General features: G+C 41.0%; 1 protein-coding gene across 3 annotated transcripts in view; it reads right to left on the bottom strand.

The window, feature by feature from the left end:
- Positions 1–26599, bottom strand: part of TJP2 (tight junction protein 2) — an 80588-nt gene that overhangs the window by 12911 nt on the left and 41078 nt on the right. For all 3 annotated transcript variants that reach the window (XM_075278851.1, XM_075278837.1, XM_075278843.1), the window contains 13 exons: positions 25705–26305; positions 23331–23434; positions 21863–22016; positions 20953–21058; positions 20108–20259; positions 14526–14592; positions 13008–13158; positions 10079–10187; positions 7401–7611; positions 5490–5680; positions 5104–5199; positions 4945–5024; positions 425–635 (listed from right to left, as the gene is read on the bottom strand). In XM_075278851.1, the coding sequence (XP_075134952.1) occupies positions 425–635; positions 4945–5024; positions 5104–5199; positions 5490–5680; positions 7401–7611; positions 10079–10187; positions 13008–13158; positions 14526–14592; positions 20108–20259; positions 20953–21058; positions 21863–22016; positions 23331–23434; positions 25705–26305 (2233 nt within the window). The remainder of the gene's footprint in view (positions 1–424; positions 636–4944; positions 5025–5103; positions 5200–5489; positions 5681–7400; positions 7612–10078; positions 10188–13007; positions 13159–14525; positions 14593–20107; positions 20260–20952; positions 21059–21862; positions 22017–23330; positions 23435–25704; positions 26306–26599) is intronic.

The raw sequence follows: 26599 nt of genomic DNA on the forward strand, positions 1-26599 counted from the left end.
TGAAACATTACCCACAGCCCCTAGAGAGACTCAAACATGAGGGAGTCCTCCACCACCAGAGCCTCCATTCTCCAGATAAGTTGAAGCTTCTGTAAAAATTCCACCAGGGTAGGCACGGCAGTGCTTGGGAATGACTATTCTGGCGGCCGTAAGGAAATGTGACAAAAACAAAACGTGTCCAAACACAATAAAATGGCCGCTGCATTATACTCTGGGACCTCTTCAGGCCTCAGAGTATAATAGGTGCAGGCCCAGGGGAGATGAAAAAAAATGAAAAATAAAAAAAACACATTCATAAACACTTAGTCCCTGCTGATATTTACATGGTCTATGAATGTCATCACATCAAGGAGACCAGAGAGCACTTTCATTGTGTTGTAATCCTTTAAAGTAGGGTATATAAACATTAGCGTGTCCTACTTACCTGTAATGAGATGAGCACATGTCTTCTTTAGCTTATTTGCTTGATCATACAGTTTGCGGGAACTTTTGGTTGATGTTGGACATAATCTTTGCCTCATAGTCTTTACTCCTTGCTTGCTATCTGGATTAAACAACACGACTATAGGAAACCACTGAGTGTAGTTGAGCAAGTCCACTGCTTTAGGGGTAACATCCATAAGAGCATGTTTGTCCTTAACAAAAGTGAACAGAAATGGAAATTTGAACTAGTTGTAGAAAAAAAATGATGCTTCAAAGATGGTAAGTCATCAAGTTAGGGCTGGATGATGCTCTGTTAGTCACAAATTACATCACTTTTAACTCTTGAATAGCAGCATTTTTGGAATTAACTTGCAAAGTATAAGGGATCCAGACACAACAAAACAGAAACCACAATGCAAGTATAAACATAGCCTTAAAGGGATACTGGTGATTTTGTTTGACTTGTATGAAAGATCTTCCCCTCATTAGTTAAAAGTTGAATACTCAGTTTCTTTTGTTATCCTGTTTTCACCATTTTCAAAAAGTCACCTAGCAAGGGTTGTTGTAAAAACCGTAGGAGTGACTCTCTGCTAACTTCAGATATATCATTTGTAGAGATGAGCGAGTAGTGAAATATTCGATATTCGTTTCGAGTAGCCCCTCAATATTCGACCGAATATGGAATCCCATTATAGTCTATGGGGAAAAAAATGCTCGTTTCAGGGGGAAACCACAATTTGACTAAGGAGAGTCCCCAAGTCCCCAATGACACCCCAGGAAATGATGCAAACACCTCTGGAATGCAACTGGGACAGCAGGGGAAGCATGTCTGGGGGCATCTAACACTCCCAAGTCCAGTATTACCCCACTATCACCACCTATCAACTAGACACTCCAAACTCAATAAGGAAAGTGGAAAAATACTTGGAAACCTTCTTTCCTCTACATTAGTATGGACAGAAACACAAATTTTAAGCTAAAGAAACATTAGCATGCACCCCTTTAAATCACATTGCCCATGACAACCACAGATGGCATAGGCAATGGGAAATCCAAAAGCCCCCACCCTTAACTGTCATTGTTTGTGTGTGTGTGTGTGTGTGTGTGTGTGATGTGGTGAGACCTTCAAAAATTACTTTTTTGGCCCTTCACATGAGCCCTTCCAAATTAAGTTAGAGGCCCTTAAGCTGAGCCATACAAACATTTACTTTCTCAGGCCCTTGGGGAGAGACCTCCAAAACTTAGCTTCAGGCCCTTGGGGTGAGCTGAGCCTTGTACCAGCACAGTATTAGGCCCTTGAAGTCAGTTGAGCCTTGCACCAGCAGAGTACTAGGCCCTTGGGGTGAGTTAAGCCTTGTACCAGCAGTGGTTTTGGCCGTTGGGGTGAGTTGAGCCTTGCACCAGCAGTGGTTTTGGCCCTTGGGGTGAGTTGAGCCTTGCGCCAGCAGTGGTTTCGTCCCTTGGGGTGAGTTGAGCCTTGCACCAGCAGTGTTTTTGGCCCTTGGGGTGAGCTTAGCCTTGCACCAGTAGTGTTTTTGGCCCTTTGGGTGAGCTGAGCCTTGCACCAGCACTGGTTTTGGCCCTTGGGATGAACTGAGCCTTGAACTAGCAGTGGTTTTGGCCCACTGGGGTGAGCTGAGCCTTGCACCAGCAGTGGTTTCGGCCCTTTGGGTGAGCTCAGCCTTGCACCAGCAGTGTTTTAGTTTTTGTCCCTTGGGGTGAGTTGAGCCTTGTACCAGCAATGTTTTTGGCCCTTGGGGTGAGTTGAGCCTTGTACCAGCAATGTTTTTGGCCCTTTGGGTGAGTAGAGCCCTAAAAAAAAATATTTTTCAGGCCCTTGGGGTGAGCCCTAAAACATTATTTGTCAGGCCCTTGGGGTGAGCCCTGAAACATTAATTTTCAGGCCCTTGGGGTGAGCCCTAAAACATTATTTGCCCTAAAACATTAATGGGGTTATTTTAATTATTTTTTTAACGGTGATGGTAGTGGTGTTGGAGGAGGAGGAGGAGGAGGAGGAGGAGGAACTTGTGAGCTGGCACAGACACATGGAATTGTGTCTCGTCAGTACTATTGTTGGGAAATGCTGGTTGCGGGTCCACAATATCTGCTATCCACTGTAACACCGGTTCCTGGTGCTCAGGCCTCGTCAACGGGGTACCCTGCACCCTGCTTGACGTTGTGGCACTGCTGGCTGCCCCTCTCCAGTAGCCAATTGGACCCGCAGTAGCTCAACTGTGGCCTGGATCCCCAGCTGGATTTCCATGTCCCCGTCCCTTTGTGCTACCCTGACGCATTGTCAGATGTGTACAGGTGACAGTACGAAGCTTTATTCTCACCCCTATGGGACACTTGTAATGAATTTGAGTCCTAAAAAGGGCTTTTCTGAAGTTTTGGCAGGTTGAGTGTATATACACTCTTCCTGCAGTGTAGCTCTGTAAAGAGCTGTTGATTGAATTTTTCCTGCCTAGCAGTAGCTAAACTCTCTCTCACCCTCAGAACGTTGTCTCTCCCTATCTCACCAAACCGCATCTGACACGAATATGGCTACCACTATTATTATCAATCACCTGATTTCACCAGCCAATGACTTTTTCCTATTTTTTTTTCCCGATGCCTACGTTTTCCTGCTTCCTGTCCCAACTTCCCTGCACAATTATTGGTGCAAAAAAAGCGCCAGGTGTCAGTAGGAGGGGATACGAATTTTTACTGTGTTTACCACATGGTATTCGATCAAAATCGAATATGTCAAATACCGTAATATTCGATCGAATACCTACTCGATCGAACGGTATTCGCTCATCTCTAATCATTTGAGATCTCCCTCTAAATTCTGTCCCCTTGCTATTCTACCAAAACACCTACCTGCTCTTCTTCAGTCTCTCACAAATTGCTCCCCATAAAAAGCCTCTCTCACATACAGTTCACAGCTCCTTGTCTCTCACAGTTAAGTCACCATGCCCCAATTACCTCCCCCAGCTAGTGGCGCTTTCAGGAACTTAGGCAATATTGTCTTCACAGTCTAAAGGTCATGAAAGGTCCATTTTAGTATTAGCTTTGCAGTGTACAGCAGAAACACAAAATAGAAATGGGTACTGCTACTAGACATGGGTGACAGATTTTTAAGTTTGTGTATTAACAGCAATGTACACACAGACACACAAAAATATCTTATATCATTTCATATTTAGGTCTTCCTAAGAATATCTGTAACTGCTTTTCCTGTACTGTACCGTATTTTTCGGACTATAAGACGCACTTTTTTTCCTCCCACTATGGGAGGAAAATGTGTGTGCGTCTTATAGTCCGAATGCAGAGTGCGCAGCGTCTGTGTCCCGTCTGTGCGAATGAAAAGAAGAGCAGCACGGTGCCTGCCTGCTCTGCCCCTCCTTCCCTGTCTGTGTCGCGTGTTTGCAGGAGCGAGATCTGAGAGGCAGGGAAGTAGGGGCGAGCCAGACAAGTGAAGGAAGCGTGGTTTCAAGCTTGCAGAGAAAACCACGCCTCTTTCACCCGTCTGGCTCGTCCCTCCTTCACTGCCTCTCAGATCTGGCTCCGGCAATGAAACCACACAGACAGGGAAGGAGGGGCGGGCCAAACGGGAGGAGGAGGCGTGGTTTTCTCGGCAAGCTTGAAACCACGCCTCCTTCACCCGTCTGGCCCGCCCCTACTTCCCTGCCTGTGTGGCTTCATTGCCGGAGCAAGATCTGAGAGGCAGTGAAGGAGGGACGAGCCAGACAGGTGAAAGAGGTGTGTTTTCAAGTTTGCTTAGAAAACCACACCTCCTTCACCCGTCTGGCCCGCCCCTTTTTCTCTTCTTACATAGCTTCACTGCAGGGTGTCTCTTTCCATCCATGGATGAGATTAGATAGAATAGATAGATAGACAGACAGACAGACAGACAGACAGATAGGATAGATTAGATAGATATGTTCAAATCACCCCCATAGCCCTACAATACATATAAAACAAAAACATTACTGTGAAACACATACACATTTGGTATCCCTGTGTCCGAAAGCCCCCGGTTCTATTTACATTGGTGAAATATTATATTATTAGGTTATTAAATATTTCACCAATTTTTTTTCCTTAAAAATTTTTTTTTCCCTATTTTCCTCCTCTAAAACCTTATGGTCTTATGGTCGTCTTATGGTCCGTTGCGTCTTATAGTCCGAAAAATACGGTACTTATTTTCTCTACTTTAAAAAAAACAAAAACTTTTCAGAGATTTGTGCATCAAATGTAAGAAGTTCTTCGATGTTCAAATAAAGCTGTTAGCCAAAAGCTGCCCAGACGCCAACATAATAATGTATGGTCAGATTAGTTACTACTTGCAGATCAGTACTGCCAAAGCAATAAATATTCATGTTTGGCCAATATGGTAATAGTCAGGCAGTGGCATACGTGTTAGAAGTTTTCACTGACATTTAATCTGGGTGTGACAAGATTTAGAAGAATTAACTGCGTAGGTAAATATTGTTCAGAAGCGAAGTAACACATTTACAGCTTTGTTTGCATACACACCTGTTCAATGATCTGTCGAACTGTATTTAACCGCACTATTCCATTTGATTTTTCAGATCCAGCATCTTTAGGTTCAGTCTCTGTGTGAAACAGAAGTATGTTAACTTGTTTCTGAACATTGGTAACACAAACATGCATGGCTCACCCAACATAACTTACTGGCTATTTGAAATAAGTCCGGTATATCTGTTGCCAATTTTTCCATAGCTACATCTGCAATTGGACCAAACACCACAACAGGTCTTTTAAAGCCAGCTGTAAGAAGAGCAAACTATTAGTAATGTTACAGTAAAATTCACGATTTAAGATTTGCCACCTTCCCAAACTGCAAAATGTTCTATTCTGCAGAGTACTGTAAATACATAAACTACTGCTCAGCAATTTCTACTCAAATTGTAAAGGTGTATTGCCATTTTTTCTGGAAAGAACTGGAAAAATAAAATTTAAAATAAAGTATTACTATTACATATGTTACAAAATAATTTAAAATGGTTTGAAACAATTACATGCAAGACTTAAAGAGAGATAAAGAAAGTGACCATTACCTTCCCGCAGCAGAACTTTCTCATAGGAAGGGAATCTGGTGCTAATCCAGGATATTGAGGACAAATCATCACGACCCTTCTTAGCATTCTTCTTTGCTCCAGCTCTTTGGGCTCGGTTCTTCCAGAAATCTGCACGATCCCCGGCAGCCCCTGTTCTCTGTGCATTCTGCACACTGGCCAGCTGATCAGCTCTGTAACATTAATAGCTATATTAACATAATACGAACGTACACTTACACATAAAATTCACCTCCATGCAGCAAAATGTTTAAAAAATATAAAATTGACTGACATACTTATACAGGGGCAGGGTTTAGGAATCTTGTTTAGTGTGACTCATTTATGAAGCTTCCCATCGCTATTGTGACTTGGCCCGGGTATTTATTACATGCCACATCTGATGGTATGTGTGCAAGTTTTGTCAATACTAATAAATCTCTTTTACTATCCGTACTTTCTCACAAAACTTCTTCATGCAAAATTTTGCCTTGTACATGGAAGTTGTTCATATGTTTAGCGAAAGGTAGTACTGAAAAAGCCGCTCAAGTCCACAGTTCATGACAAACCTTAAAGGGGTTGTCCAGCCCCAAATCGAATTTTCATATTAAATGACCTATATCCACAGGATTGGTCATCAGTATGAGATCTGTCTGACTCCAACAACTGAACCCAGCACAGAGCAACTGCTCTTGCAGCTTCTGGGTATGAGAAGCGTAAGCAGAACCATAAGTCCCATCAAGTGCTTAACCGTATTTTAGGTGAACTGCAGCAACACTTCTATTTCTTGAACAGCAGTATTGCTGCTAGAACAGGTGATTTGTGCATGACCCCAACAGATCACATACAGATGACCTACCTTGTGGATAAGTCATCAGTATGAAAAATTGAATCGGGGCCGATAAAGCCCTTTAACCACTTAAAGACACAGCCTAAAAGTATCTTAAAGGGGTTATCTGGATTCTAACATTGATGACCTATTCTTTAGTCGATCGCCCACACATTACTTATGTAGTCGAAGCCCAACAGTATAAAATGGTATCCATATTACTACAGAAATAATTAATCATCCTAAAGTATAATTAGAAATATGTATAGAAGTGTTTTCGTTATAGCTGAAAGACAAACAGGATCAATTGATATGAAGTATCAAAGACTACAGTGCTAAAAATTTCTCAACAATTATCCAGCTAAATTTAGAATACTATGAGCGGCCAACCTTACAATTAAAAGGGGGTTTCCAGGTTTATTGATATTTATGAACTATCCATAAAATAGGTCCTCAACTGTCGAATTAATACGAGTCTGACACCAGGCACTTCACTTATCAGCTGTTTCCAGCAGCCACAGACACCAGAACTGTCAAAGAGAATGGAATTGGAAGCACAGATCCATTCATTGTGCAGTTCAAGTGAACAAGAGTGAGATGAGGCAACTCCTCATGGCCACTACACAGATAATAGTGCTGTATGCTTCTGGCTCTGCTCTTGGTGTCCATTCCAGTTACTACTGAAATCACCTGATCAATGGGGGTGCAAGGTGTCAGACCCCCATGGTTCTCATAATGATTATCTATTCTATGGATAGTTCATCAATCTCTATATCCGGGAAAACCCCTTTAATACTTGTGGGATGATAGTTTAACACATGCACAGATGATCCACAGTTAAATTCTGCTGTGCACTGTAGGACAGAAACAATATGTACACATTTGGCATTCTTTCGTCAAACATAGCCCCTGGAAAGATCAGAGGACTTAGTGTCTATGAACAACTACACAGTTCTTTTCATAAGGTCCCAAAACTTGGTCACCAAATCAACATAGTTGAATCAGTTTTTACAAATCAGAAAAACACTTAGTTAAAGATCAAAGATGAAATGCAGATCTCATACATGCTGAACATTGGAAGATACCTGCTTTTACTTGGAATAAGCCCCTTCTCCAGCTCATTGGCAATCCTTACAGACAGCCAGCTGCCTAGTTTTCCATCATACAGTGTGTCAACCACTCTAAAAATTTCACCTCGTGTGAATCCTAAGAATTGTGGACCTTCTTTTTCATATTCAAAATGAGTTCTTATGAAGAATGAATCTCCTCGGCCACAGGCAAGTATATTTTTGTATACTATGCAAAGAAAAGAAACAAAAATAAAAACTTATTTAACAAGCAAAAAAAAAAGCTGAACTTGCTCAGTAATTACAATGCAATTGCAAGTATTTGCTTAATTATAAAGATATGAAGATGAGAGAACCATATTCAAGTAAAGGTAAATGCGGTAGAATTATACACACACATTTACTTAAAACTTATTTTTAAATCACATTTTTAGTTTCAACTGTATTTATCAAATGACAATAAAAGGAAGGTAATGAAGTATAAGAGTGATGTTTCAAACAGACTAAACTGAAAACAGTGCACACAAAACATCATATACAAGTACAACATCTTATCAAAAAGTAGAAATTACAATCTGAGGCTATGAATAAAAAAGTGAATAACCAACATGAGACAGAAAGGGTAGATAAAAGAAAAAGGAATACAAGTAAACAGGGCAGGGTGGAAAAGGGGTGAGCAGTCCCTGCCAAGGGGACAAAAATAGAACACTCAACCGGAGACATTATGGGAGACCTAGGATATTAGACCTATTGACCCAGGAAAACCAAACCCTCTGAAAAAGCAAACAAGTAAATCACATTTTTATATTAAAAACACGTTTAAATAATTTTTGGAGGGGTTTTTAATTTTCCATGTTATGAGTTATATTTAAAAAAAAAAATCCCCCAAAATCTTGCAATTCCAACTTTTGCCACTAAAGCCCCATAAACACAACACAGTGTGCTTCCAATAAGGGGCAGAGTTTGCAGCGGAATGCATTCGGATTACACTCAGACGTCACTTCCTATGCACTCATGTCTATGGGGTCTTCCAATCCATTCCAAAAACACGGAGTAATATAGGACTTGCTCCTCTGTATTATAACCTGTGTCATTGTAACGGGTTGGATTGGAAGCCCCCACAGATGTAAAATATTTTATGACTTCCTGCTTCCTATAGAAGGACAATGGTCTGGAGTAGATGAAATCAGGAAGGATATTATTTGACTTTGTTTCTATGTTATAATCAATAACATAGGAAACTTACAAAATTGTACAGGTGGTTCTACAGTTTCCAAATAGGCCTCTGTTATTCAGTATTCAATAACAAAGGCATAACGGGAAAGTGTAGGAAAAACCTCTACAAGCAAATGTGATTAGGTTTATAACCAATTTACTGCCGACATTACTGTATGTCATCATTTAAGGAGAGTAAATAGTTTACCGTACATTACGGCGGTGTGTGTACAGTCTCTTATGGTGGCTCTTGGAGTCCCTAAGATTTTGAACTATGAAGCTGTAGGTTTTAATACTGAACGTCTATGGCCACCAGCATTCTGCCTTTCCTGGTGCTCACAGCCACAGGGTTACTTACAGATGTCACTGCAAGGCTCCTGCTCCTCCCCACGGGCATGCCATACTTAGCCCCCACCTTGCTTACCCTGCTCTGAAAACCAGTAAATTACTCATACTACTTATTATACATACTAAAGTTTTCTCGCATACAAGTTCTTGTGAAAGTGTGCTTTTTGTAGCATTCTGACTTTTTTCCCCCATATTCAAACCTCAGCTTGTTACCTAACTCCGTTACCTAATACCTAATCTACTTTTTCTGATTAACCATACTCGACTCCATCTTGTTCCTAACCTCCGAATCTATAGAGTCTTGTATAGAGGTTAAGGAGGGAAAATCAGGGAGGCACCTAAGTAACGCTAGGTTCACACCTGCGTTCTACTCTCTGTTCTGTGCTTTCAGTCTTCTGCATGGCAGAAGACGGAAAGCACAGACCAGATCCGGCCGTGAGCGTTTTATGCTCTCCGCCGCGAAACCGGATTTTTTAATCCGGACACAGAGTACTGCATGTCCGACTGTGTCCGGATTAAAAAACCCGGTTTCGCGGCGGAGAGCGCAAAACGCTCACCGCCGCTCACGGCCGGACAGCTTTCTCACCCATTCAAATGAATGGGTGAGAAAGACTCCTGCAGGTTTCCGTCTCCTGCTCTGTTTTATGCAGGAAACGGAAACCTGCAGTACGGAGAGGGCAACGCAGATGTGAACGAGCCCTAACACACTAAGGAGTAGCCAAAGCAGTTAGGGTGACACTCTCACTGCCCACCATTTGGTTTTCTTGTACAGCAATATACAGAATTATGGTTGTATTTTATTGAAACAATGCTTTCTAATAAGATAAGTAGGACCTTTCCTTTGTCAGTTTCACTATGAAAAAGAGCCATATGGAGAATTTTTTTTTTTCCAAACTGGAGGCATACAGAGGTTACAGTATTGCCCACAGACTGCTGTGTGTCACATCATGGCTCCATACAGCTTATTATTTGTACAGAACTATAAATGGCTCTGTGCAAGGGGCCTTAAAAACAAAAAAATACAAGGCCCATCATAAGATAATGTATAACTCAAGTGTTACTTAGATGAAAAAAAACAGTGCTTATAACAAATAAATATGAAGGCTTTAATAAATTCTATTTAATAAACTTACCATCATATTTATTCTGGATTAAAATTATTACTTCTTCACCTTTTGGGATTTCCAACAAATAAAGAACAGCATCTTCTCGAACAATGCAACGGAAATCTTGAGAGTTTACCTGATAGATGTGAAAGATAGAGCAGGAATGTCAAAAATTGTGCCTTTCCTTGTCCTAATTTAAAAGGAAATTGAAACGACTAAAACATAACATATTCTGTTTCATATAGAAGATATAGATAAAAGGATAAAAATCACAAATCAAAAGGATAAGCAATCCACACCATGATAGACGGAGCTACTGTATATCCATCAGCTCATACACTCAGGGTCTAACATTTATTGGCACTGACTAGCCCTTTGCGTTACACTGAGCTAAGATGTAGGTAGCCCTCCCTATACTGTTAAATATTTTAAATTTGTTTTTTATTGAGAAAAAAAAAACAGAAGAATAGAAGAACAAGAACAAGGAGAATAAGTACCAACTTCATATCATCACACAATACAGCGATATCATGCAACAAGTGCACAGCTCCAAACCAATAGGAGTATAAGTACTGCGTGTGAATTAACAGTAATGAGTACCCAGGCAAAGTCCGCACCTATAGAAGAAAAAGCAAAGAAAACGGGCATACATGTAGGGGGAGGAGAGGGAAAAAACAGAACAATGGAACATCACATAGCTTGAAAAATTAATAGAGTGTAAGCTAAAATGAAAACTAAGAGTACCACCAGTGTACATCTCAGAGCAGAGTACAGACCATATGGAAGAATACTACAGGGAGGGGAGGTCAGGTCTGCTGAGTGGAAGGCCACCAGTACGATCTATATAGGCAGACCAAAGTACCCACTTAGACCGGAAACAGGGATACCTATGATTCTTAGAAGTCAGCATCCTCTCCAGAGTATAAACCAAATTAACATTCTGGATAAGTTCTGCCACCGTCAGGCAGGGCACACATTTCCACTGACATGCAATCATGGCTCTGGCTAATAATTTGACCTAGCACAGTGTCCATACATTTTGGAAAGGAGTCAGTATCAGGGAAACAAAGTGCTAGGCCCGGCAACATCGAAATGTCAATGTTCGCTAAGAAAGAGAAACTGGAAGGTGGAGGTCCAAAAGGCCAGGGCAGGGGGGCAATACCATCACATATGTATAAGGGTACAACAGTCTACCACAACCTCTCCAACACAGAAGAGTCTATATGTGCCAATTGATTAAGAGTCCTATACTGTCAAATAGACAAAACCCTACGCATTTCTACATTCATTCTAATGTATAAGGGGAAAATCGATAAAAAAAAAAAAGACAGGGAGCTAAAGTAATCACCATCTACTGACTTTGCTTGATATGTGCTCTACTATCCCATTGCTTATCTATCGTATGTGGCCAGCATTCAGCTGAGATCTATATAGCTCTCAGCTCCTACCAAGCTGGCCAATTGACAGGAGTGGCAAACGGGAAGGCTATTGCCATAAGGAGGAGTTGCTGGGGACCAGAAGTGCTCCCTGGTAACCTATGAGAATACTGAAGCGGCTACATCAGATAGATGAATGTATGGACAGGGTATGAATTTATTCAGATGCTGCCCTTCAATATCTAGCATAGTGGCTCTAGGTGGTCTTGGTCATAGACCCTGAGCGTATGAGCTAATAGATATAGCTACTGCTATCACAGATTGGATTGCTTACAACTGAGCTTGTTGGAAGACGTTTACATCGGCTGATATGTTCTGCAGAGACTGCTCCCCTGCTTTTTTGTTTACATTTTCTCTAATATTAAAGGGATTGTCCCATCACAAGGATCCTATCTATACTGCTTGTTAATGTGAATGTAAGACTTTTCCTAAATACATTGCTTCAGCAAAACTGCTTTGTTTGGCCACTATCTTACTTTATTCATTTTTTTGTGGCCACAGCCCTGACCTAGCTGCTCCTGAGTCAAGTGCTGTGTCTGCCTGCTCTCAGGGGGGAGGGAGGAGGGGCTAAGTGCACGGGAGCGAGCCTGGTGGGAGGGGGGGTAGTTTACCCTTTGGGGGAAGGGGCCGCCAATACAGGGTTAGACGCCGGCACAAGTGAAGTCAGCAACATTGCTATGCTTCTGCCCTGCATGAAGCCAGCAGTGGCAGAAGCGATGCTGCTATTCCGGGGTGGGGGGCGGAGGAGCGGAATAACAGCATCGCTTCTGCCGCTGCTTGCTTCATGCAGGGCAGGCACATAGCGATGTTGCTGGCTTCATCTGTGTCGGCGTCTAACACTCCCCAGCATCCGCTGTAATAGAGGCGGATGCCGGAGACAGTTAGACGCCGGCACAGGTGAAGCCAGCAACATCGCTATGCTTCTGCCCTGCATGAAGACAGCAGCAGCAGAAGCGATGCTGTTATTCCGCTCCGGGGTCACATATGCAAAGCCAAGCGGCGAGATGCCGCTGGCCCTGCGTGCACGCTCATACACCAGTCTAGCCTTCACAGTGCGAATACAGACCCGACACCCTGTCGGGTCTGTATTTGCACTGTGAAGGCTAGACTGGTCTATGAGCGCGCACGCAGGGCCAGCGGCATCTCGCCACTTGGCTTTGCATATGTGACCCCGCCCACCAATGACGAGACAAAGCCGGAAGACAGAAGAATTCACAGAAACGAAGACTGGTAAGTATGCGACGTGGGACAACCCCTTTAAATTAAAGCAACAACATATAAAAACAAACAAAAATAAAGCCCTGTGTGTCACTGAAAAAAAGACACAAAAATTATTATTATTAAGAAGGTATAGCCTTAAAAAACACATGTATGAAAAAAACTAAAATATGTCCACTCCTGGGGAAAATAGCCTGGGCCTGAAGTGGTTAAGTAGTGCCTCCAAGAAAATATTTAATTACCGAGTTGCCAACTAAATGGTTTCCCACCCAAGAACACCAGAACTCATTGTTTATACATACCTTAAGCAGTTGATCACCTTCTTGAAGGCCTTCCTGCTCAGCAGCACTGCCTTCCTGCACACCAGCAACGTATATACCTACATCATTGCCGCCAGCAAGACGCATGCCAACACTATCACCTTTTCTAAACCTGATCATTTTTGTATTAGGTCTAATAGACAGAAAATAACAAAATATGGTAAAGGAAAAGAGAAGTACATAAACCAGCAAATAAAAAACATTAAAAAAAAAAGTATAAATGTGAAGCAATCACGTGATAAAGACGAGGTTCACATCTGCGCACGGGTCTCTGCCATTCGGGTCCAACATGGGCTCTGAACGATGGAGAGTCAGACAACTAAAACAGAGGTTACCCATGGACTCCATAGACTATTATGGGCTCTGTCGTGTGTCCACTGTTTTCATGCTGAAACTGGTGGAGAGAAAAGTCCCCTGTGTAGGACATTTCTCTCCAAAGGTTTTCAGGGTTTCTGTTGGTTTCTCTCCTCTACAATCTATTCTGAATGCAGCGGCCAGTCTCATCTATCAGGCTAGACGCTACAGCGATGCCTACGGTCTGTGCCGCTCACTACATTGGCTGCCTATTCATTATAGAATAAAATATAAAGTTATCACCCTCATCCACAAGGCTCTCCATAATGCCGCACCTCCCTCATCTCTGTCTACCGCCCAACCCATACTCTCCGTTCACTCAATGATCCAACACTTACATCCTCTATTATCAGAACTTCCCAAGCTCGTATACAAGACTTCTCCCGAGCTGCACCACTTCTCTGGAATGCTCTACCCCGGACAATCAGATTAACTCCCAATTCCCGCAGCTTCAAGCGCAAACTAAAGAGACAGCTTTTCAGACATTCCCATCCCAATTCCTAATGTAAACCCTTCCATACCGTAATTAGAATCCCCAAAATCTAACCCTCCTCTATTCCAGCTCCCACATTACCCCACATGATATGATGCTATTTCAGGCTAATTTTATATGTACAAGCTCCATCCACATGTTAAAGGGCAAGACTGGTGACGGCTCAAAGTTTTATGTTTGTGTAATGACAGTAACCTCTATTACAAATTTGTCTGACCTCTGTATAAGTAATGCCGCCCCTGCTACCTCTTGTGTTACCCCTTATACCACAGAGTGTAAGCTCTTGCGAGCAGGGTCCTCAGTCCCATTGTGTGAAATGACTTTCTTTGTAACGTATCTTTCTGTCTGTATTTGAACCCTACAAATTGTACAGCGCTGCGGAATATGTTGGTGCTATATAAATAAAATTTATTATTATTATTATTATAATAAAGGAGACTCTAGCGCAGATGTGAACCTAGCTTTATTTGTTTATTATTTTTGAACATTATGTTTTTACTCCAAAATAATAACTGTTCAGAGGAGAGCACTGCATGGTAAATCATGTTCTCCTATTGTTGTTTATTTAACACAAAACGTTTAGGTCATAACATTTAAGTATTTATCCGTTAAACATTATATATCTTCCAAAACCCCCCGAATTTTTTACTTACCCATAGGTCTCCAGATCTTCTGAACTTGGTTGCAAAAAAGCCTTAGGAGTTATAATAGGTTTCTCATCTGTATGGGTCAGAAAGTATGAATTATCTGATTAGTGATTAGCCAAGAATTGTGGCTACATGTTGTGGAAAAGCTGTGCTGCAAATATGGCGTTATTCCAGATCCAAAGCCAGGAGTGGATTAGCAGAAGAGAAAAGTATAAGTATTTCCTTTATATTTTCCACTCCTTTTTAAAGAGGACCTTTCACCACTTTTGGGCACATGCAGTGTTATATACTGCTGGAAAGCTGACAGTGCGCTGAATTCAGCGCACTGTCGGCTTTCCCGATCTGTGCCCGGTGTACAGAGCTTACGGTGCCGGTACCGTAGTGCTCTATGGTCAGAAGGGCGTTTCTGACCATTAGCCAGAGACGTCCTTCTGCCTCGCGGCGCCTATCGCGCTGTACAGTGGAGTGGGGAAGAACGCCCCCTCCCTCTGCTCACACAGCTTGTCCGTAGACTAGCATTATCAGGAGAGGGAGGGGGCGTTCCTCCCGGCTCCACAGCACAGCGCGATTGGCGCCGCGAGGCAGAAGGACGTCTCTGGCTAATGGTCAGAAACGCCCTTCTGACCATAGAGCACTACGGTACCGGCACCGTAAGCTCTGTACACCGGGCACAGATCGGGAAAGCCGACAGTGCGCTGAATTCAGCGCACTGTCAGCTTTCCAGCAGTATATAACACTGCATGTGCCCAAAAGTGGTGAAAGGTCCCCTTTAAGTCACTAATGGCTTTAGGTAAAAAATTATAAAAAGCTAAATACAAAATCTGCAATTAAAAAAAATAAATAAAAAATTATGCAGCTTTTCCGTAACATGGACCTCAGCCTAAAAGAAACTCTCAAATACAACATATATAAATAATTTTATATTGAAAATAGGCCATGATTTAATTAAACAAGAACGGTCAAAAATCAAGTAGATTAACATAAAAAAAAAGAAATTTAGCTGTAGGCACAATGTACCCACAAAAGGCAGCACACAGTCTGTCAACTTGGACATAGAAGGTGTGTTTCACTTCTAAGGTGTAGAATACAATAGTAAAAAATATATATATATATATATATATATATATATATATATCTTATTAAAATATGTTAAAAGGACTGTGAGATACTTAATACAGTCTTAAACAGATCAGTCTCAGGATATATAAGGTTGATCAAAAGTCCATCCAGAACTGGATGCAACCTAAAAAGGTCTGCTAGGATACTAATAATCATGTGTCCTTGAGCCACCGATATTCTACGATTCAGGTCATTTCTCTAATACCAATCATCATTGCAATACCTCAATATGTTTCACCCCTCATGCACCAAACAAGAGGAACATCAGAAGGAACTAATCTAGTGGCCGGTTAGTTAATTACACAGTGAAGTCTGATAAGTACTGTAAAAAACTGCACTACCAGGGCCCTGATAGTGGACAGCAGTGCTTGTGGTAAGCTGTTTCACGCGGTGCAAAGTCAGATATATATATTCTAAGCCCTGTTCATCCTCTAACATACCCCTTTAACGTGGAGCGTGTAGATTGGTGTGGAACATAAATTTCTAGCTGCTTCACTTAGTGCATCATAGGAGTCCAGATGATTGTCAAGGCAACAGGACACCAAGCTTGATCGCATATAAACAAAAGTATTAGGCAACAGGAATCCAAATTAATATCCAAAATTGTTGTCTAACAAGATGGGTACATAAAAGATAAATATATGCTGCTCATAGATTTCGTAAAGCGAAAAACAGGAATACTATAAATACATTTCAATGTCATGTGACAGACTGTCATCGGCACCATGGGGGGTGAGCCATAAGGGCACATAAGTGTATATAAACAACCCAAAGGGAAAACCTGGCTACAGAAGGCAACATTTACGGCACATAGATGTCAATTTATATACATTACTTATTTCAAGGCAAGCTCCACTCCTGACAGGGAGCCCTCTCCTCTAGAAAGAAGAGAGAGAACTGACATGCTTCTCAAGTATATCTAATAAAAAAAACTGTAACTCACATACTCTCCGTAGGCTGAGCAAACCCCAAATATCTTAAATGCCCAACATAAATACATACTCATCGCCAACCTGAACTGACAGAAATGTATGACCCAAAAAGTACCTACCCTGATTCTGTAACCAAAACATATGAAACATATGAAGAGCTCAACGGAAAAATGGCCTAAGTCCAAAAATCAATATTGTGAGAAAAACGAAATTTAAAGATTTAGCCTAAAGCAAACGGGCATTATTGTGGAATATATCTATCCAATGTAATCAGCTAATGAACACCGTTAATCCTAATCATAAATTGTATTATTTATTAAAAAAAATTGCAGCTTCATGTATAAATATTATTTATTTAATATTATTAATTAATTACTACTATTATTAAACGATGAAGAAGAATAATTACCTGCCTCCCTTTTCGGCGCTAAATATGTGCAAAAGTCGATTTAGAGCCTTTTAAACAATAAGACAAAGTTTTTACACTAATATAAACAACAGACCGGAAGTCACGATTTCAATGAAAAAATGACCAACGAGAGTGAAGTAAGTAAGTTTGTATTGGACTTAGGCCATTATTCCATTGAATGTAAATTCTTCTGCATTGAAATATATGGACTTAGGTCATTAATCCTAGGTACCTTGTAAACCCAATGCATAGAACGAGGTACAAAGAAGCTTTCTAGGTAATAATTTGAAATATGACAAAATGTGGACTTAGGCCATTTTTCCGTTGAGCTCTTCATATATTTTTGTTCAGTCCCAGTGGTTAAACACAATGTATCCTAAATATCCATTGGGCTTTCTTTTGGAGTATTTTGCAATCCAGACGACCTCTACTCACAAACGGATGGAACTTTTCAATCCCTTGAAAAGACAGACACTAAGGATTACAGTAACGTGGGAGCCTGGTTGCACTCACTTTTGCAAATCTATATTTAGGTTTGTGGGAGGGAAGTTGTGTGTTCATATAGTAAATGGAGACCTGGACGTTGTCGGCGGCATTCTGGTTGAGGTATGTCGATGACGTCCTGATCCTCTGAACAGGGAATGACGAATCCTTTTCGGAGTTTGTGATAGTGTTGAGCCATAACAATATTAATATGAAATTCACTGCAACTATTGACCATCACAGAATTACTTTTTTGGGTCTCTCCATCCGTATTAATTAGAATGGAACATTTTTTCATATCAACATTCCAGAAATAGAAGGCCACAAATAGCTTGTTCCTCTGGAATAGTCATCATTCCTTCCCATTGAGATGAAGGATTCCAAAGGGACAGTTACTACAGATCCACAGAAACTGTTCTGAGGTTGGGGAGGTTTTTATTTAGACAAGCAGGTGAACTAGCGGAGAGATTCCACAGATGTGGGTACCCAAGTCATTTCCTCAAAAGGGCAGGTCACCATACTGCCTCCCAGAACTGTATGAATATTCTAGATCAATGATCACAGAACCCCAAAGAGCTAAAAACGAGACCTATATCAAATTTTGGTAACATTAATAGTCAAGTGATGAAGATTCCTAGGTCTTTACGAGATACTCTTAATCTGATTCATATTTCTCTGGTATGATTACTACAAATCCCTCAGTAACGTATCAGAGAATTCAGACAACTCCTCGATTATGTGGGTAAGGCCTGGTTCACATCTTCATCGGTAATCCATTTGGGAAGTCCGCATTGGGACCCGCCCCAAATGGACTACCGAACGCATTGGCAAGCGGTGTGCAGTGAAAGCACACAAACCCCATAGACTATAATGGGGTCTATGTGCTTTCCGCGCGATCTCCACAGGGGTCATGCAGACAGAAAAGTACTTTACGATCTACTTTTTTGTCCACATGACTCCTGCAGAGATCGCGCGGAAAGCACACCACTTACGAAAGTGTTTGGCAGTTCGTTCGGGGGGTCCCCATGTGGACTCCGTGAACGGATTACCAACACATATGTGAACCAGGCATAACATCAGACGTAAAGGAAAGCATCCATTAAGCAAAAATGTATGGGGGGTACATGACTGTAATCCTAAGTGTCTGTGATCTATCCATCTGTAAAAAGAGGTCATCTGGATCACAAAATACTCCAAAAGGAAGCCCAATGAATATTCTGGATACACCGTGTTAGACCATTGGGAATGAACAAAAATATCTCTTTCATATGCTTTATTTGATTACAGAATTAGTGTAGGTACTTTTCCAGTAATATATTTCTGTCGGTTTAGGTTGAAGATAGGAGTCAGTGTTAACGTAAAGCACTTCAGATATTTGGGGTTTGCTCAGCCTACTGGTAGTATGTATCTGTGGGTTACACGGTTTATTAGACTTACTGGTGAGGCAACAAGTCAGTATATAAACTGATATGTATCAGCCATAAATGTTGCCTTCCACTGCCAGGTCAACCCATTGGGGTGTCTATATACATCTGGGCCCTTACGGCTCATCACATCTTATGGTGCCAACGACAGTCCATCATATGACTTGGATGACTGAACCATCATAAATTATTTATTTCCTGCATTTCAAAAATAGCATTAATATGCTTTGTATTACAAATGATCTGTGAAAAAAGTAGATTTATATTTTATGTGCCCTTGGTCCTATAGACCAATTTTGGATCTTAATTCGGATTTCTGATGCCTGATTCTTTAGTTTACTTGCTGATCAGACATAGTGTCCTGTTACGTTGATACCCATCAAGCTTCCTGTGACTAGATAGGTGTAGTGGGTGGAAACTTATGCTCCGCACCAATCAACACACTTCACATTATATGGTTATATCGTCGAGCTTAGAATGTGTATATCCAGCGTTGAATCATGGCAAGTGGCTTAACATATCGGTGTCCACCAGCCGGCCTCTGGGAAATGCAGTTTTATCTGCCTATGTTGGACATCACCGTGCTGGTAATTTTCCAGGCATTAAATTAATTCCTTCTGATGTTCCCCTTCTTTGGTACATGAGGGGTGAAGCAAGTTGAGGTGTCACAATAAAAGGGCACTGGTTGGATCTATATTTCGCATGATACTGGCTGTGGTTAGGCACCTGGAATTTTACTTATCGCTGAATATCTCCGCAGCTGCATTTTATGATCGGTGTCTGCCACTAACCTTTGACCATATTTGTGGAATATCGGTGGCTAATGGATACAGAATACATGGCTATGGATGCATGACCTACTGAAGTATGGATGAACCCATGCAAGCATATACATCCTGGGCATGATCTGTTTAAGACTGTATCAAGTCCTTTTAATGTCCTTAATAAAAAAAACTATATTTTTGTTCTTCCTACTACCACATTCTACACCATAGCAGTGATTAGTTTGTTACTAATAGAATTGTTCCACAGTGAATATAAAGAAGGTGCGGTGTTGCAACACAGGAGAAACTGCTTGTAGTAATATGAGAAATAATGCTCATTCTTGAACAGGAAATAAACTTGCATTCAGTAACTGAATATAATGCCCCCACCCCAATGATAGAATTAATTATTTTTAATATAATAGAATATAAGACAATGCATCAAATTGGGGCTAACCTGGATCTTCTTCTAAATGTACTGTCTGTGTGACAGACTCTGGAACGGGGCTTACAGAAACCGGAACTGGTGTTTCAGCGGTATTCAACACTTTAAAAGGAGTCGGCATGGCACCCATTTTAGCAAGTCTATTGGGTGGTTCCTCTTTAGTACTAATAAAAAATAAACAATTAGGTATTATTAAAACATTCACAAAAAAAAAAAAAAAAGACAAATACCGTACATTTAATAGTAGGGCAATTTTCTTTACTGAAGTCCTTGCAGGATTATTCCCACAACAACCATATTTCACAGAAACATATTTTGCCACACATCAGGTCAGCCATTGAAATTATAAGACTTTTATACCAAATACCCAACTCTGTTTCCACCTTTTGGAGGGGTAGTGTAAGTGGGCTAAAGCCCTGTATTAAATTAAACCAGATTTGTAGCTAGACTTTCCATTGCCCGGGGCAAAGTTTCATTTCGCTCCTCTTACTCCGTATCTAAATGCAAAGCACCAGTGACCGTCTCTCTGCAGTGTCCAACATCATGTCTTCCCAAACTGAATCTTTTTAAAAACTAACTTCTTTCCACTATCAACTAACGCAGCTAACGCGGATATTCCTCAGGGTTGTATTGGACTCAAACCTCTCAGTCACCCTACATATTGTCACTTCCACGAACATGCCCTTATCTCACTATGGAAACATCAAAAACCCTCACTGGTGCTATGATTCACTTTTGTCTTGACTCCGCTTTCTTTTGGCCATCCACCTATCAGGAACAGGCATTCCAACAAAGGACTAGGCTGTGTAATAGGGCTTTATAACATCAATGGAAAAGTACGTAAAAACATTTCTTACTATGGCCTTTCTTTCAGTTTCTCATTAGAGGAATGAGAGTCTGAATGCTGTAATCTCCTGTCATCTTGAGGGGAGCTGGAGCGATTGGATTCTATTTCAGATATATCTGTGTAACAAAGGAAAAAATATTCGTTATACTTTTTTAAATTGCAATATAGCCTACAATGCAAAATTACGTCTAAAAATGTGGAGTAAAAAACAAATAGTTAAAAGAAATTGACATTTTCAGGTATTTATTTCTTTCATAATATGATTAATAGTTTGTCTACATTGATACCCTGCAAATCAGAGACATGGGCACAGGACAAACCACTTCTGCCTTGGGTTGCAGGCACCTCAACTGGACCTATGTAACCACTTGTTTCCAATGACAAGCAAATGTGCACAAGGGGTCATTAGACTGGTTTCACACAGAGTGCACAAAGGTACCACAAAAAGATTGTGTTTAACACAAACCTCAAGGCACTACATGTCTTCATTCTTTTTGGCTAGGAGTTAATTTTGTAAAAATGTTTTACCCCAAATTGTGCGTTGGTACACTATACATAAAATAGGAATTTAAAAATGGGCGTTTTCACAACTAGTCACTCACGATTGGACTGTGAAAATAGGCACAATTGATTGACAACCTTATGTGTACACACTAATACTATATATGGACGAGGATCCTGTATTCTCACTGTCACTCCTGTGGTTCCTGTCAGGATTTACTCTGATTTTCACTCAGAATCCTGCTCCAAATCATATAAATCAATACATCACAAAGCTCAACTCTCCCTCTATCATATGCTGCTTTCAGATAGGGCATCGGAAATCACCTGTCCAGTTTGCTATAAGCTAATATTTTCCATTTAGCAGATTAGGAGTCTATAAACCCTATAATTTATAATAATAATAGATGGAAACTTACCCCCGATATCAGAGTCACTATCGTGCACAGAAGGAACATTAATTAAAGTCTGTTGGACATCTCTCTGCACAACCAACTGCAGCTTCCCTCGTGATTTCTCAATTAGTTTCCGGGCATCAGATAAAGACATGTTTTCTGTCACCGTGCCATTGATCTGTGACAGAGAAAATGGTAAGGGATGAAAAACAGTACTACTAAATTATATTCCATTAATATCCATTGATTTTAATCAAAATACAATTCTAATCATGTTAAGAAACTTTTAGTACCATAAAAAATAAACCGTAAAAACAACGAAAGCAACCATAATTCTCCTCATACAGATGTGTGAAGGCAATTCCATAAGAGTACATTTTACAATAATTATCCCTCAACATAAAAAAAGTAGTTCTAAATAACTACAGTCAAAACAATTAGGTAAAAGGGAATATGTCACATGAAAAATGCCATCTAATTTTTGCATCGGTTTGTTGGAAAAGTTTCAGCATACCTTGCTTTTTATCCACAGAAATCTTTGCTCTCTATCGTGAGAAGTCAAGGTGGAAGGTCTAACACTGACCAACAGTCTCCGTCAATGACTATTTATAAACGGTTATCTGTAATAGAACTGCCTCCTTTACTTCTTAAATACAATTTCAACAGATGGACAGTGAACTAAAACATACTGCAAAAGCAAGTCAGGAGTTTTTTTTTGTTTTTTTTTTTAAGGCAAAGAAGTGGAATGTTCTGTAAAGTCAATCACTAGATCTCAACCCCATTGAGCATGTCTTTCAATTGCTTGAAACAAAACTAAAGGCAGGAAGAACCACAAACAAACAACAACAGAAGACAGTGGCAACAAAGAGCTGGCAAAGCATCACAAAGGAGGAAACCCAATGTTTGGTGATGGCCATGGGTTCCACACTTCAGACAGTCATTGCCTACAAAAGGATTCTCTAAAATGTATTAAAAGTGAACATTTTAGTCATGGCAATGCTACTTTGACCAATTACTTCTGAACCTCTGGAATGTGAAGGGCTTTGTAGAAAAATGGTTGCGATTCCTAATGGTTTCATTGAATATTTTTGTTCAACTCCTAACTTTAAACCTGAAAGTAGAGACTTCACTTGCATCTTAGTTGTTTCATCTGAAATCCAATGTGCTGGCATGCAGAGTCTAAATTGCGAAGGTTTTATCACTGTCCAAATATTTTTGAACTTAACTATATATACACTAATCTCTTCATCCCCTCTTGCTCTAGGAGACACTGCCCCCAAGCAATAAGTCTATTATATACATATAAATATAGTACTTTATTTCTTTCAGTTTCCCACCTGTTTTAATGGATGCTCCATGCAAACAAAGCTATTCCTTGGGTGAGAATTTGAACACCATGACACACATCAAAGTGTTGCTGAGATCACTTAACATTCATACATTAAGGCATCTTATCAAAAGCAGTAAAAAAAATAAATAAAAATTGATTCACCTTAAGAACAATATCTCCTTCATTTAAATTGCCATCCCGTGTTGCCAATCCAGTATCTGTCATTTCTTTGATAAATATTTGGCTACCCAGTCGCAAACCATACTCTGTGAAAAATAAAACAGCATGAGAAAAAGTGATCTTTAGTACACTCACATGTACACCCAAGGCCTGCTACATGCGTTCAGTGAATGAGTGCCAACTGTGAGACCCAATGACAAAGAATCAAAATATGGCAGAAAGCAGCTCTCCAAAACATTAACGTGAAAAGGAGATCGCTCCTATCTGTGACATTTCAATCAAAAGTTATGGGGCCTCTTTCTGTTTTTCTAGCCTATTTTTATTTTCTGTATATGGCTAAGCCTAAAGCAGCTGCTCTAAATAGTAAATTGTTATGAGATTTGCTTTACAGCATCCACATGGACAAAAATATTGGTCAGAAAGCATCCTTCTGATTTCCTGCCTTGTATGGTAGACCTTTTCTGGCCAAAAGGTTATCTGATCTCTGGTGAACTGACACCCGGATCCCACACAGATCAGCTTTACCAGCAGCTTCCAGGAATAAGAAGCTGTTGCAGTGGAGTTACTGTATTTACTGGATTCACAGTTATTAAGTAAGTTAACCTCTTCCCAGTCATAACAAGCTTGAGGCAACATAAATGCATCACAAAGTCACAAATACTCATTAGGCTTTTCACATCATTTGGAAATCTCAACTACCGTATTTTGCGGACTATAAGGCGCACTGGACTATAAGGCGCATTACCCATGAGCGCCTTATAGTCCTGTCTAGGTTCATATATAAGGCGCACCGGACTATAAGGCGCAGCGCTGTCCGGTGCGCCTTATATGTGATTGAAAGCGGTGGCACGCAGACTTTGCCGGCGGCCGCTTAACCCCCCGCGTGCCAGCCGCTTCTATTCATTTCAATGGCATGCTTCCATTGAAATGAATGGAAGCGCTCGGCACGCGAGGAGTTAAGCGGCGGCCGCCGGCAAAGTCTGCGTGCCGCTTCCATACATTGCAATGGGAGCGTGCTATTCGAATAGTATTCGCTCATCTCTAACTTCAATTGTAAGAAGTTACAATTGAAGTTAGAGATGAGCGAATACTATTCGAATAGCACGCTCCCATTGCAATGTATGGAAGCGGCACGCAGACTTTGCCGGCGGCCGCCGCTTAACTCCTCGCGTGCTGCCGCTTCCATCCATATATAAGGCGCACCGGACTATAGCACCGGACTATAAGGCGCAATTTCGATTTCTATAGTCCGGAAAATACGGTATGTATATCTCAAACAGAAGATATACGGTACTTTTTGTGGGATTTCTCTGTATGTAATAGTGCAGTCTGCAATATGTTTTCAAATAGTACAAAAAAATAAATATGTTGATGTATACTGTCCAGCAGAGACGAAAATAATAACTTGTTTGGCCACGATCAGTGTTAGGGAAGTCTGTGAACAAAAGTGTTGTTTTAATTTTTTTTTTTTTTTTTTTTTAAATAATGGTGTAGGGGAAAGTATTTTTAACAATTTTCTAACATATTGAGTCTACCACCATCAGAACTGTGTGACCAATGGCCCCTACTAGAGCGACGAGCGAGTGAAGTCATCCAGGCTTCGGAGGGCTGTACAGACCTTACTGAGCATGCGAAGTACGCTCTGTTCGGTGAAGACTTTGAGGAGCGTACTGCGCGTGCGCACAATTGCGGCCTCGAAGATATGGCCGCTGGCCGGCATGCACAGTCGGCTGTACTAGTGTCTCGCTGGCAGAGCCTACTGCGCAGGCGTCGGAGATGACGCAGAAGGAAGACGACGAAAGAAGGGGAGGATACAGTTGAAGAAGAAGGCGTCGCTGGAGAGAGTTCTCGGGCAGCAGTGGGCCGTTTGAGCACTGGGGCCGCCCCCATTGCTGCGAGAGAACTCATTAGTATACCGGTAAAAACCGGGCTTTCTAAGGAACGGCGCCGCGGAGACCACGTCTAAAGGTAAGAGACGAATAGCCTTTCTAAAGCCTATTCTGATGTCTAAAGCAGAAACAATAGCTATTTAGTGGTAGAATCCCTTAAAGGGAATTTACCACCAGCAGAATCTTTTAAAGCAAAAGCAGAAATAAATCAAAATTATAATCAAAAATCGCTCAAGATTAGCTGTCTTCATGGGCCGCAGCCACAAGTATTGCAGTATGGGACATCACTGCAATGTTCATAAAAGAGCAGTACAGATCCAGTCATATACACAATGCCAGGAGCCAGGGTTCCCTGAAAACAGCTGATCAATTTAAAAAAAATGAATAACCCCTATAATAAAAACCCCGCCAAAGCATTTTAAAATATATTTAGCAGATGCATACATGTGTTTACAATATAATCCTACCTTCATTTTGTCTCTTTTTGAAAAGTAATACACTAATGGGCTTCTCTGGGCCCTTTTGGGCAGATTGTCTGAAGGGTTCAGGAGATGGGGTATGAGACTGAAGCCTATCTCGGCTGCGGTGAAGCACCTCTTTTTCACTCCTATAATCAAGCTGAGTTCTTCGGTTACTGCCTCGATCCGGACTGTAGTCTCCACTGTAGCTACGTTCAAAGGACTCCTCCCTATCCACACTCTTTCCTCGATCTCTCCTATATCGCCGTTCTTCACTAGCATCTCTGTCAACACTTCTTCCTTGGCTTCTATCCCTTCTGTATTCTTGGTCATCATCTAGATTTCTTTCTCTACTCCTTCCACGAACATAACCTGGGTCTCTGTCGTACAAGCGACCTCGTTCTTGCTCCTTAGAATAGCCTCTGTCTGGGCTGGATTCTCTACTTCGTCGAACATTTCCACTCTGCCAGCTTTCACTGTAACCACTGTATGCACTTCTGTTATCAAGATGTCCATCATCATCCATTATATCAAATGCCCTAGAATCTGAATCTGGAGAGGGAGTTCGCCTTATTGCTGATACTTGAACCTTACGAGGTCTTTTCACTACCTATTTCAACAGAGAAGAGGAGAAGGAGAAAAGATATGTAGAATAAAATTATATTAAACAGGAAACACAAATTTATAGATTGAACAAATTTTCTTCTTAGATGCTTCATGAAACGTGATTCTGCTAAAACAAAAGAGAGCTATAAACATAAGTATATGTGTCCTTCCTTTCATGTCCTCTTGACTTGGCAAGTCCATATGTCTGCATCACAAGTTAAACAACATGCAAAATGATCTTGTGATAAGTTAACACAAAGGCATAGTTTAACAATCCAACTTACCCTATGACCACCCT

This window comes from Leptodactylus fuscus, chromosome 1 (assembly GCF_031893055.1).
Source record: "Leptodactylus fuscus isolate aLepFus1 chromosome 1, aLepFus1.hap2, whole genome shotgun sequence".
Classification (NCBI taxonomy): Eukaryota; Metazoa; Chordata; class Amphibia; order Anura; family Leptodactylidae; genus Leptodactylus; species Leptodactylus fuscus.